At 54.8% G+C, this 18659-nt stretch overlaps 1 protein-coding gene across 1 annotated transcript; it reads right to left on the minus strand.

Moving 5' to 3' along the window:
- Positions 1 to 3566: 3566 nt before the first annotated feature.
- On the minus strand, positions 3567 to 14480 carry HRH2 (histamine receptor H2). Its single transcript, XM_005231863.4, has 3 exons — positions 14342 to 14480; positions 7061 to 8587; positions 3567 to 3712 (listed from the first exon to the last, which is right to left on the minus strand). Exons 2-3 carry the CDS (start codon positions 8155 to 8157, stop codon positions 3694 to 3696), a joined length of 1116 nt encoding a protein of 371 aa, XP_005231920.2. The 5' UTR covers positions 8158 to 8587; positions 14342 to 14480; the 3' UTR covers positions 3567 to 3693.
- Between the last annotated feature and the right edge of the window lie 4179 nt (positions 14481 to 18659).

Consider the following 18659-nt stretch of genomic DNA (forward strand, 5'->3'; position numbering starts at 1 on the left):
GCTCCGTCCGCAGGGGTGCAATCGGCGGGGGCTGGAGCCAAGCGCCGTGGCTGCTCGGGGGGCGCGGTGTGCCGCGCGGGGGCAGCCCTGCCCGAAGCCGCGGGTGTTTCGGGGCACCGGGCGCGGTGCGCGGGTGGGTGCAGCCCGGCGGGCCCCCGGCAGCAAGCAGGGGGAGCTCCGAGCCTGCGCTGCCGCCGCCGGCCCCGGCTGCTCGGGGGCCGGTGGAACGGCAGCGCCGCTGCGGGGACCCCCGCGCCCCCGGGTCCGGGCGCCCACCGGGGCGTGTCGGGCTCCCCGGGCTGGCTCCGTGCAGGGGGCCCCTGCCAGGCTCCCCCGCCAGCCGGGAGACCCGCAGGGGTGTCCCGGGGCAGCTGGAGGGGCACCTAGACCGAGCTCTACGCTGGCCACGTTCCCCTCCTCGGGGCAGAGCCCCGGCACACATGAAACCAGTTGGCCGGGGGGCCCAGCACCCTCCCTTCCCGGGGGGATCCTGCAAACAGGGGTCTGCCTGTCCCCCGCTGCGCCCTGGGGATGCTGTGGGGTGCAGAATGAGCGCTCTGTGCCCGGGGTGATGGGCGTCAGGGTTATCCCAGCGGTCCTCGCTGCTTGCTGCCCCCTTCTTCCCATCGTCTCGGGGACTGGGTTGGGAATCATCTAGCTGGTCCCACGGGGCAAGGGGCTCTCTGGTGGAGGGGTGCCAGCCCGGCCCAGGGCAGCTACAACCTGTGTCCTGGGGGCTTGTGCTGTGTGTGTCAAGGCTGTCCCAGTAGAGGTCTGGGGATGGGACAGCAGGGCACAGAGGGACAGGGGGGCTCTTTCCAGGACAGAGCACACCCAAAGAAATCAATCATCTCATTTTCCCTCTGTGTTAAATAGACTTTTATACTGTTGATGACTTCTGTGCAGGCTCTGTGCAGAAACAACCTGCTTTGGCAGTCTTGGTGGTGAGCTGCCAAGGAGGGCAGAGCCTGGGGACAGATCCCTGCTGCTTCATGTCTCTCCAGGGCCTCTCTCCTTCTTGTGGTGGGGCTGAGTCAGAGGTGTGAAGCTGGGACAGCCCCAGTGATGCCAAAAACCTCACAATGTCAGAGACAGTTTTGCCTTGGCACTGGTGCTGCAGGACTGAGCGTCCTGTACATGGACATATGGCACTCGTGGCAGCCAACATCCATCATGTGTAGCCCTCCTGCCACATTACGCCCCCACCCCGGACCCCTGTCCCCTCCGAGGGGTGGATACATCCCTTGGACAGAGTACCAGGAAAGGTAGTACCTGTGTTCACCTTTTCTGTCCTAGGCTAGTCTGTCTGGCACAAAGACCTCAGCCACAGCCCCTTTTTCCCCCTGCCCTGTGCCCTCTCAGCCTGATGCACTGCCCTGGGGAAGGCTTCCTCATCCTGGCCCTGCCAGGGGCACGTGCTGGCTCCTGACCCAGCTCTTCAGGTAGCACTGCCTGCTGGTGTGGGGCTTGATGCTGGAGGTGTCACGGCTCTGATGGGGCAGGCGAGAGGCTCTTCTGCAGCTCCTCTGGGGGCTCTTCCAACACACCACCCTCCTGGGAAGAAACTTGGGCAGGCAAAGGCCTCTCCAGCAGTGTTTGGGGATGGAGCAAATGCTGCATGCCAGAGCAGGGATCCTGTAGAAGAACAGAGAGGGGGTTCAATGGCTTTGCAGGGTGCAGGTGGGTCCCTCCCCTCCCCACCGTTTCTGCTCCCCAGCATAAGGGATGCTGCATTAAGCACCTGCTGTGCCTGGGATGGACTGTGGTGTGGTGCTGTGAGGATGCTCTCAGCAGAGCATGGCTATATGCCAAGTACTGACATTTGGGCAGAACTGAGCAGGCTCATGTCACCCCATGACCCATCATCAGACATCCCTCTGAGTAATATCACTTTGTGGCTTTCTCTACCTGCTCTTCACATCCGCTTGGGCCAGCCAGCAGCGGTGAGGTTGTCACCTCTGCAAATAGCTTGATAAAAGTTGGTGTCCTGGGGTTGGCAGTGCTTTGCTCCTGGGTGCTCCATCTCCCATGGCCCCTCTCCCTGCCATTGCATGTGGATCAGGGACTCTTTTCTGCGAGTTTCCCACCTGAGGTGACATTTCCTGTCCCCACCCACATGGTGCAGAGAGGAAACCTGTGGCAAGACCAGGACCTCAGATCTCATGCAAACCTCCCCCAGACTGACTTTGCTTCATTCTGCTGATTAGATTAGGGGATTGCTGGTAATTTGCCTTTACCTCATGGAAATTAAATGTGTTTGGGACCATAGGCACAGCACAGAGAGTGGAAAGCATGAAGCAGAAGAACTAGAATTGGTGTCCCCTCCAGCCTTGCTGCTGGGCAATGACAACAGCAGAGATGACTCTGCCTTGTGGGACTTGCACTGCTGGGGGGTGAGCACCTTGTCTGCCCTGGGGAAGTTCACTGTGAGCTGTTATGCCCTCCAGGCTCAGGGTTTTGTGCTGCTCCCTCCAGTGGGACAGTGCTGGTGATGCCACCCCAGGGAGTAGCCTCTGCACCGCGACCTCCCCCGCTGAGCAATGCTTGTGCTTTGCTGTGTCGCATCGAGGGACTTGGCAGCCCAGCAGGGCCTGATGGGGTCAGCGAGGACCTTGCTGCCTGCCCTGCTTCTGCCACCTTGTTCTTCAAACTTCTTGTTCTCTTCCTGCTGATGGGCAATGGCATTTCCCGGTTGATTGATGGGGAGTCCTTCTAAGAGGTGCAGGCTGATGCTGTGTCCCTAGCCAAAGGGCCCTGCACTCTCCTGCAGTAGTCCCAGCTGCTTGTGTGAGCACGCAACACCAGCTCTCGCCATCACCATGACCTTGTTTAAGGTTAGAAGTGTTCAGTGTGCAGCAGGGACAAATGTGCCTAGCTTTCAGCACGTGGGTGACCGTATTTTTGCCCTGCCAGAGCACAATTGATATGGGAGAGCCCAGGTTATCAGCATGCAGCATTGGAGGGAGAGCATGTGGAGGTCAGGGTGACCTTGCCTGGCTTTTTCTGAGAAGGGCTGCAGAAAGTGGCTCTCTGCATGACAGCTCATCCCCATGCATGACAGCTATTCCCTCCAGCCCAGCACCACTGGGAAAGAGTGGCAAGGTCTGGTGCAGCATCAGCCCCTTACCCTGGGAGCCCTGCCAGCATCCCCGCAAAAGCTGCTGGCAATTTATGTGCAGCCGATGTAGGTTTGCATGAAAATGAAGCATGCTGGAAATCCACGGTCTGAACGCAGCTGCCTCTGCAGCATGTGGAGAGACAGGCAGGATGCAGACACGTTCCAGAGCATGGCAGGGTGGGTGTGTAAGCCCACACCTCCAGGGCAGGTGGGGGGTGCACAGCTCTGTGTACCTCCCCTGGGCTTGGGGCTGGGTTTGGAGAACGAATGATGCTGGAGAGAGGAGTGAGGATGCACCTCTGATGGTATCACCCTCTGCGCCAAGTACCATAGGGATGGGACGGCTGGGCCAGGGAAAATGCAGCAGGTGCCACAGCAGGGAGAGCTCCCCCTCCCCTTGTTTGCACCCAGTGACCCTGGTCCCATACTCACCCTGCAGCCCTCGCCTCTGCCGTTGAGTTTCTCCCTGAGGAAAACTGAGTGTTGTCCTTTCAGTCCCACAGGATTTTGGAAGAGGGCATCCAGGAGCTGAAGGCTGGGAGACGTGGGTCCTAGGGCAGCGGGCTGGTTGAGGCTCATGGGAAAGCTCTGGTGCTGGAAAGGGTTAAATTGCACATGAAGACAGAAGGAAAAGAGAGAAAAAGAGACCAGGTGATCAGTGCCAGCCTGGTCAAGCTGGGCTGTGCTCTGTGGAACACCAGGTACTGCCTGCCTGGTGTCTGTCCCCCGGGGCTGGTGGCTGGGGCAGGCACGTTGTGACAGGGATCCTTTCCTACGGGAACTGGCTTCTCCCTGCCCATATATTGTGGCCACGGTCCTGCCCCAAGCTGCCCTGAGCACAGCTGATGTGTGCAACAGGGTGATCTGAAGCCACTCGCTCAGCTCCACTATTTTCTGCCTGATACTTCCCCGTCAGTGCTGAACGCTCCTTCTCTTGGGCTTTCAACCTCTCTGGCCCTCAGGGACTGGTCTCACAACCTACAGCTGTGCCCTGTGCTCGGCATGCTCCTCTTCAGAGTCCTGTCCCGCTGCAATGAGGCAGGTTCCTGAGGTCCATCACATGCTGGGTGTACAAGTAGTGCTTTCCTGTACTGGTTTTGTGTGAGTTGCCTTGCCTTTTGGGTGCCTGGTGGGGAGACAGAAGCAGCTGTCCCTGCTTGGCCCTGCACTCTCCATCCTACCGGGTCCTCACCCGTGGAAATGTCTCCAGCCCTTTAACAGCGGTAGTGCTCGTGTGGCTTTTTGATTTCCAAAGCAGTGATGACTCTGACTCCCTGTCCCTGCTCCTGACACCCCTGAGACTGGCTGCACTTCTCCAGTGATCCCACTCTTTGCTGGTCTTTTCTCTATGCCTCATAACAGGAAAACCATTGCTGTTAAGGTTCGCTATACTGCCCGTTGCCCTTTCCCCTGAATGACCCTGTGGAGCTGCTCTGAGCAGAGCTCTTCTGAACTCTGGTTCTTCTTATTTGGGGGGGCTGTGAGTTTGTGGGGTGATTTGTGTTGGTCTTTTTCTGTTAAAGTGGCCAGGGCAGATGGCTGGAAAGACTTCACAGAAGGGAAGAAGGGAGAGGAACCAGCTTGGTTTGTGCTTAGGGTGAAAGTGGCTGCCAGGCTTTTGGTGTGCAGGTAAATCCTGTGCCCACCTGTCTTGTGTGGTATTAGTTGATGCAGATCATCTGCCAACAGCAGACATTTATGCATCTGCCTATGGAAAAAAGGGGTTGGATGGGGCTCCACGCAACCCTTGCCACATCATTTCTGTGGAAGGGAGTAGACTAAGAAGAGAAGCAGAGAAAGTGAAAGAAGTAACTGATCATCCACTGCTTGAGCAACTCTTATCCGATTGTGAGCAGAAACCACAGCAGTAGTTTGTAGTACAAGGAGGTTTCTGAATTTAGAAAGGTCAAGAAACATCCCCATGCTTGAGTCTTCTGCTCACTTCCCCACTGTTCCTGTGCCTCATGCATATCTGCACTGTTGTAGCACCAGCTGCTGCTTGCCTTCTTTCCTCCAACCTCCTGCATCTTTGGGAGCAAATCCGGCTGGGCAGCTCATTGAGGTTGATTTTAGTGGTGGGGGAGCTTCACACTGCAGGGTTGAGGATGGTCTGGGGCCATGTGCTGGGTTCCCTGTGCTGGGGCTTTTGTTGGCACCAGGCACCCACATGCTGAAATTTTGGGGACGGAGGTCCCTTGGCTGCTGCTGACCCCAGCACAGGCTTTAGATGCAACTCCTGTAACAGAATCAAGCCCTTCAGGGAACCAGGGGAAGGATCTCATCTCCTGGGAAAGCCAGGAGGTCAGTGGGACCTCTGCCCAGGGAACAGAAACCCATTTTTCTTGCCCTTTTCTTTCCCTCGTCATTATTCTCCCTTGGTGATAAGGCTGCAGAGCCCTGGTGCGTGGGCTCCTGGTTTCCCCAGGAGCTGCACTTTTGCGTGAGGAACCACCACCACTCTTTCTTTGTCTCTGTATGTTTGCAGAAGCATCTCTATCACACCAGGCACATGCTTTCCATATGTTTTTATATACACCCTGCAACTATGTTTACCAAATGCTACATCTCTGCAATCTTTATTAGTTCCTTGGAAACCGAAAAGGCACCCCTAGGAGCTGCTTTCTTGTACTTGTTTGCACTCATCCATCTCTCTGTCTCCTGAGGCAGACTCCCCTGCCCCAGGCTGCCCCTCTACCTTGGGTAAAGTCACATCTGAGCCCCAGGGGAGGCACGATGTCAGCTGAGCCTGTTGGATGGCTCTGCCATTTGGTTCACCTCCCTATGTTCTCCTTTTGGTGGCTTGAGACCGTGTTTCTGGGACAGGAGCAAGGGCACGTGCTGCAGGAGAGCATGAGCGTGGTTTCTTTGCTGGTACACTGGGGAAGCAGAGTCAAAGGACTCCTTATCTATGGATGGAAAGTTTCTGGGCTGCTTATCAGGTGCTGCCAAAAGTTAGATTAAAGTCTTTTGAGCGGGGGTTTGCACAGTGGCATTCTCCTTATGCTCAGGTGGGCAAATGCCTCTGAATGAGGCAGTGCGCAAGTGGCCCAGCCCTGCAGGGATGTGCGTGCCCAGGGAGGGGACTGGTGCCACAGCCTGTCACAGAGTTTGCCCATCCTGCTCCCTCGCTGCACCTGCACTCTTCTGGGGTCCTGGCCCCTGTGACACGCTTGGGGTGATGCTGAGGGAATCTTTGGCTCTAACTTTATGTGGGTACTTGTGTTTCTAAAAACATTTACCAAGCTTATTTTGGTTATTCTTGCTCTTTTCCAGAGATGGGAATGGAACTTGCTGTTGGCTGAATTCATGCTGATGCAAACTGACAGCCGAAACGCTGAGGGTGCGTGGTGCGGCTGGGAAGGGAACACTGAGCCACTCTGCAGGGAGCTGGGGACCCTGGTCTTGGCTCCTGCAGGGACTGGACTTGCAGTCTGACTGTGGGTGCCCCAGGGATAACACCCTGTTTCCCTCTCCTGTGACAGGTGGTCACTTTTCCTGAGCCCCCCGCAGCTCTGCTGCGTGCCCAGGCTTTGCTGGCCGCCCACCACTGCAGAGCAGGACATGTCCTGTTTTTGGAAACAGCCACAGCTAACAGCTGCACCCTGTTCTGTACAGCAAATTCTGATGGCAAATCTGTCCCCAGTACCCGGCAAAGCCAGGGGTATTTTGTACTCCCTGTGAACAGGTGGTGACTGCAGGGCTGGCCCAGCCACGTGTGAAGCTGGAGCTGTGCTGCCAGCATGGAGAGATGCGAGCTGGGTGCCTGCTGCTGGGGATGAATTTTTGAGTGGCTGCAAAGAAGAGTTGCCTGGGCAAGCATCTCCTGCTGGGGCATCGGCTTGTTGCTTAAAAGCTCTTCTGGACAACATGGGGTCCCCACCTCTGCCTTCCTCTCTGGGGATGGACCTACCATCAAAGCCCCACATGCAAGAAGGCTCTTACCTCTTGAGGGCTCCACCGGTCAGCAAGATCCCGTTCCTCATCTCCAGTTTCAGGGGTTTACCCTCCTGCCTGTCCTGGCCCTGCCTGCAGCTCCTGCCCTTGGAGTGAGCCTTCTGGAGGGTAGGCAGGCGGGAACTCCTGGGGCCCCCTGTCCTCCAGCAGTGCAGCAAGTGCTGGTAGGCCACTCGGAAATCCCTGTTGAGTGTTCCGTAGAGGATGGGGTTCAGGGCTGAGTTGGCGTAGCCCAGCCAGAGGACAATGGACATAGCTGTGCCTTCCACCCTGCTGTCCCCCCACATCCCCCGGTATGTGAACACAGTGAAATAGGGGAACCAGCACACAATGAACGCTCCTAACACCACTGCCAGTGTCATGGTGGCTTTGTGCTCTTTCACCATGGGTGGCATGGGGGTGTTGCTGCTGCAGCACCATGTGTGGTTTATCCTCTTGGCTTGCTCCCTCGCTATCTTCAGTATCCGGTAGTAGGTGATACACATGATGACCAAAGGGATGTAGAAGGTGAGCAAGGCGTCCACTAGCCCATACACCGGGTTCACCTCCAGCCTGCACTCATTGTTGCAGTTGGGGACTGTGTTTTGGACTGCTGTCCCATTGGTGTTCCAGCCCAGGTGGATGGGTAGGAAGGAGACCATCAGCGAAACAGTCCAGATAACAGCCAAACCCACAGCCACCCGGGAAGGAGTGACCAGCTGGCTGTAGCGGAGTGGGGTGGTGATGGCAAAGTAGCGGTCCAGGCTGATCATGAAGAGGTTGAGGATGGAAGCTGTGCACAGCATGACGTCCAGGCTGGTATAGATGTTGCACAAAGTGCTGCCAAAGGGCCACTCTTTGGCAAGTTCATAGAAGGCAGAGAACGGCAGCACCAGGAGGCCCAGCAGCAGGTCAGTGATGGCCAAGGAGACGATGATGCAGTTTGTCAAGCTGCGGAGCCGGCGATCGAAGGTGACAGCCAGGCAGACGATGATGTTGCCGGAGAGAGTGACCACAATGAGGACAGCAAGGCAGGACCCAACCAGCAACTGCAGGGGGAAGTCCATCCTTTTTTGAGAGCTTGTATGGTTGTAACACGGATCCATAGTGCAGTTGCATGGATGGAGCAGTCTTGCTCTTACCAGTTCCAAAGTTACTTGCAGTAAGCCTCTACCAGGCAGCCCTAGAGCCCTTTCCAAAGTGACCTTGGGCTTACAGTGACCTTGGAGAACACTGCAGAGTCACTTCATGTATTCAGCCTTGTGTGTTAGGAATGACACTGTTCAGAGAAAGATGTGGCCCTGTGACTGACTTGTACCCATTGGTCCTGTCTGGAAGCTCAGTGCTGGAGCCAATTCCCTGTGGCAGCTGCCGGTGGGTCTCAGCTGCTCCCTTTTCCTCTCTTGCCTTCTCCTTTCCTCTGAGCGACCACAGGGTTAGGTCCCAGGGGGTCTCACGTGCTCTGCATGCTTGGTTGATGACAGTGGTCAGCGGTGCTTCAGCAGGGGCAGAGCTCTGCCACCTTCTGAGGACAACCTGCAAAGAAAGCACCAACTCAGAGCTGCAGTAGGCAAAGGTCCTTGGAGCTGCCCCTCAAACCCCTCCAAAAACAGGGTGTCTGCACCTCCCTGGATGCTCCAGCCCACTTAAACCTGAATTGGAAAGTCCCTTAGCAGCCAGGCCTCCTCCAGTGCCCACGTAACAGGGATGTTGGGAGAAGGGCAGGGATTATAGGGGCATGGACTTCCTGCAGGCTTACAATAAAAATGACAGGGAGGATATGAGAAAAGAGTTTTCCTGAGAAAGCAATGTGCTTTTCTTACGCAATCTAGCAAGATTAATCATGACTACGTAATTTCGGAAGCTCAGCTGTGGCCATAAATCTCATTAAACTTTGCCTTTGTATCCACACTTTGCAGCGCCCCATGCCTTGTGTTGGTCCTTGCTGTCAGCAGCCACGCTGGCTCCTGCAGCTGGAAGAGGGAATCTTTGCTCTGCTCAGGGCCCTGGGAGGAAAGGGGAACCCATCTGTCAGTAGTGCAGTGTCCTGGGGCACAGGTAGCTGGAAAGGGCTCTGACAACTTCATCAGTCCCGCTCCCGGTAGATGAAGGGCAGCATGGAGGTTTGTTTTACAGGGAGAATTTGGATGGAGCTGCTCCTGCCATGGACAGGGGCACAGAATGGAGAACATTCCTTGTAGACTTACTTTTTATAACTGTTTTCTGTCTGGATGTAAAAAAACCAAAAAGTCATATTTTGCAAGGGCAGAAGCAACACAGAAGACCCCTCTAACCTCCAAAAGAGCTTTTAGATGCTGATTACAGTGATCTCCAGGACCGCACTGCTTTTAGATTCAAAGGGGCCTCGGTTCCTGTGTGCTTGCAAGCAACACCCGTGTTGGGAAGGCACCTAAAGGGAAACTGAGGCACTGCAGGGACAAGAGAGAGGAGGCTGAGGAGCCCAACTGCCTGTGCTGCCCTATGCGCTTCCCAGGTGAGGTGATGGGTCTCCCCATCCTCCCTGCTGTGCTGGGCCCCATGGGTGGCACAGAACCCAGCTCCCCAGGCTCTCCCCAGCCCATGGAGTGGCAGTGAAGCTCTCCTTGGTGGTGCGCAGGCTTGTGCAGGAGGAACGTAGAGCTGATTCTCTGCAGGCTGTGGAGATGGAGCAAACACTAGAAATTCCAGAAAAGGAAAAGGTCCAGCCTTGGCAGAGAACAGCGGTGAGATTTTAAAGTTAAACTCACCCTGCAAGAGCAAGATAACAATGTAGAGTGGGCTGAAATACTCCTCAGATGATTTATGTCTTTGGTTCAAGGTTAAAGGCACAGGAGCCAAGGGAGCAAGCACACTGAGGAGACTGCATGAGTAAATAACCACTGATTGCCAGGAGCCGTATGGGGGGGAGCTGGGGACTGGACCTGTGAGATTAGAGATGATACCTGCAGCCCTGCTGCTTCTAAAGGAATTGAAAGTGAATGACAAGTGATGAACCAGCCTGCGAGAAGCCTTCTGCTGAGCAGAGCAAACTCATTGCCATACAGGGGGTCCTGTGAATTTAGGTGCTGAGCTTAAGGCTGTCGGGAGAGTGCTGTGATGCTTTCTGCTGCAGCAGCAGCATGTGGAGCGGTTCCTCACCTCCTGCTGCAGCGCAGGCTTTGCCATGGAAAGCTCTTTGTTCGCGCACAAAAGGAGTGTGGAACAAGCTGAGTGCTGCCTGCCCGCTGACGGCAATGACGAGAACAGGTTGTTCTCGGAGAAGGGTATTTCCAAGTGACAGGGATGTTTTTTCATTGCTCCCAACATGTGGAAATGGCAGGATAAATTATAGGGGGAGTAGCACACTTAGAAAATGCTGTGGGTGGATCGCAGCCTCCTACGTGGCTGCTTCTCCACACATCAACAACCTGCTCTTGCCACCAGCTGTCTCAGCTCACGTGGGCTCTGCTGGTGGGTCCCAGCTCCGGGCACATCAGGGCACTCGGCACCCATCACCGTGCAGGCAGCCCCCCGTGCAGCCCTGCGCTGCGGACCGGGCCAGAAGTAGTTTTGTTTCTTACTGCTTTTTCTAATTAGCTCAAGGCAAGAAATTGGCACTTTTTTGGTTTTTGGAGTAGAAAGTATTTCCAAGTGAGATATGGAGCCATGGGCTGAGCTGTGGAAAGAAGCAGCAGGGGCCTTCACAGGAAGGGGCAGAGGTGTCCCCGTCCTTGCAGAGGAGCCCAGGGATATTCCCTGAAATATTCCCAGCAATATTCCATTTATTCAGCAGCTCTCAGGGCCTGGGCCTGGGCACCCTTTTGCACCCACATGTGCAGTGACACACAAAGGCTGCAGGGCTCGGCTGCCTGCAAACCCCTGGGACTCTTCTCCATGGGACAGGGCAGCACTGCTGCCTGCCAGCTTGGATGGGGGAGGTTGCAACCCCAGCTGCAAGTTTGAGAGACTCTCCCCTAACCTTTGGCCAAATTATCTCAAGTAAATGTTCCCCCATGTGATCACAGCCTCCAGACATGGCTTTGCAGGAAAAGCAGGCTCGGGGGCTATGGGGTCAGCCCGCTGCCATCACAGGCAGTCCCCAGGGCAATGCACCCAGCTTGGGGCTCTCTCCTGGAGCACCAGCCTTCTGGGACTCCACATCTGCCCCTGGTTTTCTGCCCAGGTCACTCGCAGCCACCTTTAATACCATATCCTGTGTCCTCTGCTCCTGTTGTGTTTTGGCAGAGTGAGTTCATCTCCTCCTTGATTTACTAGCAGAGCAGCTGTTTCCCACGGAAGCCTTTCTAGCAGTAGCCTGAATAAATGATACCCTTCCAGCCCTGTCTTACCAGGCAGCTTTTAAGTTTATCTGATTATCCTCATCATCACAGCCTGGACCTGTTCCTGGTTCAAAATCACCCTCCTGACAGTGATGGACCAGAGCAGGACATTTCTTCTGGGTCATCCTTCTAGTGCCTTTTCCAGCGGCGCTGGTGCTCTGATGGACGCTCTCTCTGCTGTGAAGACTTGTCAGGTTGCATTTGTTTTGCTGCAGTCATCCTGGGGTTCCCTAAAAGCTGGATATTTTTCCTATTGTGTTTACAGCTGCTTAGAGTGGCAGGTTTTGCTGTTAGTCCCTAAGCACATGAACTTGTGCCAGCCTGTTGTGTTTCTGTCGATCTTTGGATCCCCTGGTTCTTTTCCTGTAGTACTTAGTCCCTTGTCCAGTTCAAAACTTCTCCCAAGTTTTTCACTGGTACGTTTTCTTAGAGAAACTCCTGTTTTCTGAGCCAAGATCATTAATGAAAACTATTAAATAAAATTTCTGTAGGTTAATCTTTAAGGAACTCTATTAACAGCCTTCTCTGGAGCATTAATGATCCTTCTGTTGTAATGTACTGTCATGTCCCCATTAGCCTCCTTACAATTCTCATAGTAATTCCTGCCTTCTCTTGCCTGAATACATACTTTCCGCTCTGTTGCAGCCCATGTTACATTTGATCCGCTGTTTTCCCATTTAAAATGGCAATTAGCTCCTCTGGGGAGGGGGCTGTGATTCATCCATGGGAAATTGCATTTTACCCTTTTATTCCTCCTCCCCATCTTTCAGCATCTTTTCCATCAGCATCATTTATTCCAGCACTTTGTGCACTTTTGCAGCAAGACTAATGGGATGCAGCACCCGCTCCAGCAGCCTAGGTAATACATTTGCTGTTCTCCATTCATGTGCTTCTAGTTCTGGCATAATAGGTTTGTTTAAAATCTGTTAAAAGCCTAGGTACATGGCGACTATGAGCGTATACATGGGTGGAAAGGAGCACTTGGCAAGCACCTGAATGTGGCAGCCTGTTTTTGGGAAACATTTCCCACTACCTGAAAGGTCACTGACAGCGATGGCTGGGGGCTCAGGAGAAGCTCTGCATGAAGCCTTTTAGCTCTGTCCTGGGGACAGGATGGATCTGCTCTGAGATAGACCTGAAATGTCACTCTGCCTCCTGTGTCAGCTTCTTTCCAAGAAAAGTGCTGGCAGAAGTCACTTAGGAGCAAAGCAAATTCCCTGGCCCTGCAGAGCTTGCAGCAGAGTGTCACGGCTTCTTCTAAAATTATGTTCAAGTACTTCCAGAGATTAAACATCTGGGCATGCTGTGAGAGGTACTTCAGCCGAGGCTGTGAGATGGGCAGGAGGATTGGGATTTCCTCTGGTCTGAAAGAGGTTGTTTGAGGATGGTGAGGAGCGGGCAGGGCTGGAGCTGCAGGGACCCTGGCAACGGGCTGTTTCGATCCCCTGGTAGAGCCATGAGCCTGCCTTAGCACGGGGCAAGACCAGTTGTGCCAGAGTTGGGGCTTGAAGGTGATGTGAGAGGGGACAAATGTGAGAGTGGTGCAGAAACTAGCTTGCTCTGCTGTCCGTGGAGGTTTTTGGTGAGGTTATGGGGTTGTTTCTAGTTTATGAGCAGCCTCTCTGGAAGGGCTGTGTTTCTGCCCATGCTTCCCATGTGGTGCTGCACCCCATAGCATCCCCCAGCACGCCTCGGCCCCTGCGCTTGGTGAGTCCCACTGCTGGAGCTCTTGCTCCCTTGTTTCCATCTCTTCCTTGCAATTGCTCACCTACCCTCTGCTCCCTTGGCAGGGCTATTGGGTGTGCTGCTTGTGGGTGGTCACCCATCCAAGGTGCCCTGTGCCCTCATTTGGGTGGGAAGACAGCTCACCCAGTGATCTTACAGCTGGGCAAAGACAGCTGCAGTGTCATTTTTGCAGAGCCCCTTCGCAATTGGGGCTGTGGAGGAACACCAGGACCCTGCCTGGCTGCATCCCCAGACACTTTTGGACTTGCTCCTTGGTCTCTTCTGAAGCCTGGTGCTCTCTCTGTCCCATCCCAGACTGAACCCTGACTGATACAGAGCAGCAATTAATGCCTCCTGTGTGAGCAGAGGGGCTGAGGGGAGCAGGGCACAATTCCCATCAGGGCCGTCAGCCCTCCATCACGTTCCCTAGGAAAATAAGGGCTCTGTGGGTAAGGGGGAGTTCAGGACCCCTGAAAGCAGAAGACCTGGAGAGGTATGTGGAAACCAGCTGAGCAGTCAGCATTTCAAAAGTTTGCTGTGCAGAGGGTGCCCAGGAAGGGTGAAACTGAAAACAGAGGTGCTGGTCTCATGGGCGTGCTTGGAGCTGCGTGAGTTCCCAGCAAAAGTTGCAAGGTTCAGCCCGGTGCCAAAGCCTGTTCCAGCTGGGGGACAGCAGACACTGCATACCCCTGGGGACCACCCACCCCTCCTGTGCCAGTGCTACAGCCCAGCTTGGGACTACTCTGCCCCACAGAGCCAACTGTGCCCCCAGATGGGTAAACCCCTGCTCCAGCAGATGCCCACCAGCTGCTGGGGTGTGGAGGGCTGGCTGGAGGGGCTGGGGTGCTCAGAGAAAGGGCTCCGGCAACTCACTGCAAGGCGATGGCTTTGCAGCAAACCTCGTGGGGAGGCTGCTTGGGCAGAGATGCTTCACACACGCAGATGTCTGTGCCCTGGGCACACTTCACCCACATCCTCCCTCTGACCCTGATGTTCTTGGCTCCTGTGGTACCCACCAGCAACAGCCAGCAAGAGTCCCCAAATAGGCTTCTGCTCCAGGCAAAGCAGAATGATGGTGGTGCAAGGGTCTGATGAGTGACATTCTCTTGCTCTGACCGGTGTGACCCATTCCAGGGTGCTTAGCACACCCCAGCCTCAGTGAGGACCCACCAACCCCTTTGAGACCTCAACTAGAAAGTGATTTACCAGCCTAACAACAAACGGAAAAGTAAGGCTAAAGCTTTACCTGGGAAAGGTGCTGCTTTCCCACGTCCCTGAGCAGGCGGGAGCCCTCGGCGGCTGCGCTGCTCCAACTTTCCCCCGGCATGCACGGCTCAGTTTGTGAAGGCAGAAGTGTGTGCGGCGAGCGGATCCGCGGCTGCCTCCTTTCCTCTCCTCCCTCCTTCCCTCCCTCCTCGTGTACCAATATCCAGGCAGCGCCGTGACTACAACGTAAGTCAGACCACAAGTGGGTGGGATCAGAGCTGTGAACTCAGACACTGCGGTTATCATCCGGCAAATTTGAAATGCTGAAAGTGAGCGGTGCGCGGGGCATGTGGTGTGTCAGGCTCCACTGAGCTGTGCCAGGCACGGAGAGGACTGTGGAATGCCCACTGTCTCCTGCTGCCGCTTCCTTGCATGCTACTGCAACCTTCCTGGCTAATGCCACAGTTTCAGGGCCTTTTCTGCTTGCTTGCCATGTGTAAAGCCTTCCTCCCGAATGGTGCTCTGCTGCTTGCATGACTTACCTGCCGCCGGGAGGTCTGATGCTCTTGCTTGCTCCCAGTGCAAACCTGGCTTTGCAGTTGGTGTGAGCTCCCTGACAGCAGGCACAGCTCCAGCCTGAGATGGCTCGGAGACCGCTGGGAGGATCAAGGCTGTGGGGTTCCATTGGGGAGAGATAAGGAAAAAGTGGGCAGTGGCTGAGAAGCAGCAGGAGGAAACTGGAGCCCAGCCAGTGCTGGGGTGCAAGTTTGCTCTTTGTGCATCTCAAGGTGGCAGGAGGAGCCTGTGCCGACATGCTGGGGGTTCTGCATGACAGCAGGGAGAGGCTTTGTGCGCTCCAGGTCAGTGGCAAGGATGCTCCAAGCTGGGCATCTTTCCTGCAAGGCTGCACTTGCCTCTGCTGAAAATTGTCCCCTGCACATTTGATGGCAGGAACCTCAAATGACAAACAGGCAGTGACAGTCTTTCGTGTCTCTCAAATCTTTCACCTGTGGGTTTCAAAGCACTGTGCGGATATCAGCTGCTGGGCCAGCTGTGTGAGGACCTGTTTCCCCTTTTAAGCTATCCCTCTTCAGCTCGGCAGGTCCCAGGCTGTTAGCAGAGCTCCAGCAGAGCTTGGCCACCCCTCTGGGTCTGCACAGCCTGGGGAGGGAAGTGCCGGCAGTGATGCACTGTGAGTGAGGTGCTTCAGTCCCGACCAGCTACTTCTCAGTCCCCCAAGCAAATAGCTAGGGAGGGACTTATTATAGCCTGAACGTGGCCCTGGGCTCCCCAGGCTGGAAGGAGACAGATCCTGCTGCTCCCCCAGTGCCCTGCGCTGGGAATGGAGAGCACGCCCCATCCTCCATCTCTGCCAAACGGGGATACCAGCAGCACTGGCACACAGACCAAAATGCCTTTGATGTGTTTATCTCTGTAGACCAAAGCATAGATCTATCTTTAATAAGCTTATGATCTGCTGGAGCTGGAGAGTTTTCCCGCTGATTGGCAGCCCTGTGATGTGTCTGGGTGGCAGAGCCATGGACTGGCTGCTGGAAGCTTCTCAAGTGGCTGGTGTGTGCAGCGTGTGGCTGTGGAGGGATCCCTCCTGCAAAACAAGATGCAAATCTGCTCAGGAATGTCTGCATCAGCTAAAGTTGCTGGGGTGTTGATTTATCCCTGGGCCCCTTGCTTGGCTCTGCTCTAGGAGGGATCTTTCGTCTGGAAGTCTCAGGATGGGAAGGGGCCTGTAGGGGTAAAGGGCTCTGGTTATGAGGGCAGGACCCCCTCTCCAGCCCCCTTGCCCTAAGCCCTCTCAATAAAAGGTCCCTGCTGCCTGGGGGGCAGGATAGCCCCACGGGGCAGACTCTGAGCTCGGTGTGCTCCATCTTTCCGACACCTCAGCGGAGCTTTGGGGGTTCAAAATCTCACCCGGCTTCATCAGCCCCACAGGCAGCCAGCAGAGAGGAACAGATGCACCGTCCTGACGATGCCACCTCCCCCAGCCACTGAGACCAGCACCCTGAACCATGCCACCCAGCAGCCAGAGACTGGGCTGGTGGCTGGAGCTGGGGCCAAGCTGCCGTGCCTGCCCCAGGGCTGGATCCCTTGGCCCCAGGGCTGGATCCCTTGCCCCCAGCTCTGCAGATGGGTGCTGGGCATGCAGTGGCAGAGAAGCTTTGGACTTGCAGGGGTGTCTGGGTCATGGGGAAGCCCACCACTTTTGCAAACTCCTGAGTACAGGAGATCCTCAAAATCTGACTTTGTGCAATGGCTGGGTGACTATGGAGCTTCTGAGGGGCCGCATGGGCTGGCATACTAGAACGGAGTTAACCGGAGAACATAGCGCTGGAGGTGTGAGAAGTACAGCCTGCGCAGACCATGCAGTGAGGCGCAGGGAAGCAGCCAGACCTAGAGCCAAAGGGAGCCATGCCGGGACACTCCCGCCAGCACGGATTGCTGTGCACTGCACACCTGTAGAAGCAACCTGAGAAGTGGCAGATGTAATACCTGCAGCGGCTGTGGCTGGAAGATGTCAGGACCCATCGTGTGTGCCTGGGCAGCACAGCCACTTTGGCCAGGCTCAGCGGGCTGCATGGGGCAGGCGGCAGAGACACTCGTAAAGTGGGACATTCCCCAGGTGGGCTGTGCTGAGCTGCAGAGTGAGTAATGAGTCATGAAATGGCAAGGAGAGGTCTTCTGACGTCCTTTCTCTGTGTCTGTGTGTAAAGCAGCAGTTACTAAAGGCTCCAGCAATGCTGGGAGCTGGGAAAGTGCAAGAGAAGTCAGGGAAAGTCTGGGACTCCAGGAATAGGGATGTGAGATTTGGCAAACATGGGAGCTCCTGAAAAGCCTCAGATGGTGAAGTTACGCCTGGAAGGTGGCAGCCAACCTGGGAGATGACATATGGCAGCTCAGCTCTGAGAGGGGCTCAGAGGTGCAGCTCTGTGCTGCTCTCCCCAGCCAGGGCTGGGTTTGGAAAAGCCAAAGGAGGGGGAAGAAGGGTAGAAAAAGACCCAGAAAACAAAGCATCTGGGTGCAGGCTGAGAGGAGCCAGCGGGGTGTCCCATTGGGTTTCAGAGACATTCATGTGAACTCTGGATGAAGATCCTGAATTAGGGAAATGGGATGACTTCTGGGTGGTTTTCTCTGGAAAAATCAAAACTAAAAAAGCCACGGAAAGGTCCTGACCACATCACAGTGCTGCCCTTCCTGGCTAGATGGGAGAGGCCAGTGTCTTACTTAAATCATCTGAACACTTTAATTTCCAGTGAATTATATATGTAGTGAAAATACAGAAGAGACCTTTCTGATGCGTTGATATGCTTTTTTTTTTTTTTTTTTTTTTTTTTTTTTTTTTTTTAATAAAAGTACTTCCCAGTGGAACGCTGTCCTGGACAAAATGGTAAATTGTGACAAATCTTTGATAATCCCTACCAGGGGCTGTGTAAACCAGAACATACTTGTGGGAAATAAATATTGCAAGGAAAGGACATGTAAAACAGCTGCAGTGAGGCCAACACAGGGGCTGGGCAGCTGTGCAAGGAGCCACTCCTGCCTGCAGACCAGCAGGAGACCCTCACTGCGCTGCCCCTGAGCTCCAGAGCAACACGCTGCTTGCATATATATTTTTGGCATGCTGTAAATCTTGACTATTCCAGGAATATCTCTGTCCAAAGGCACTTTTCCTGTACTGGGACACATGTACAGAAGAAAAGGCTGCTTGGACCTTTCCCACCCCCTTGGTTGTTGCAGCGCTGATTGCAGAGAGGCTTAGCAGGATCCCATCTGCTGTGATACGGTGTCAGACTACAGACACAGCCTGTGACATACTCCTTAAGCTTCTCTTAGCACAGAGAGAGGATGTTAGATGTTTATTTCCAGGTTGCCGGCCTATTTGTTTTATATAAAGCTCTCCAACTCTATCAAGGACTAGTTAGGACACGCTAGTGCAGACCAACTTCAGGCAGCTGAAGGCTCAACATGTTTTCCAGTGTGTCCAAGGGCCAAGGAGCGCCCTCGATTCACTTGAACACAGCTGCTCACAAGTCTAACTGTGCTAGGGAGAAAGCAGCTTGTATGACACGAGTACGGGGTTTTTCATCTCTCTGATGCACTGTCAAGAGAAAAAGAAAGGCTGAGGTCTGTGGGGGGAGGTGACAGTCATTCCCCCCAGACCACAAGGCTGGGAGGAGAGCGGGAGCCTTGGCACAGTGTGCACCCAGCCACCGGGGTGCATGAGGCATCCCCAGGAAGGGAGCAACCAGCTACTGCTCCGACGAGTGGGTCTTTTATGGGATTTAGCATTAATCCTACCAAATGCAATTGTGCATGTCCTTGTTTTCCAGATAAATATTTAA

This window comes from Falco peregrinus, chromosome 8 (assembly GCF_023634155.1).
Source record: "Falco peregrinus isolate bFalPer1 chromosome 8, bFalPer1.pri, whole genome shotgun sequence".
Classification (NCBI taxonomy): Eukaryota; Metazoa; Chordata; class Aves; order Falconiformes; family Falconidae; genus Falco; species Falco peregrinus.

Excerpts from the sequence above, each read along its gene's own strand:
- HRH2 (XM_005231863.4), bottom strand. The coding sequence starts at position 8,157 with ATGGATCCGTGTTACAACCATACAAGCTCTCAAAAAAGGATGGACTTC.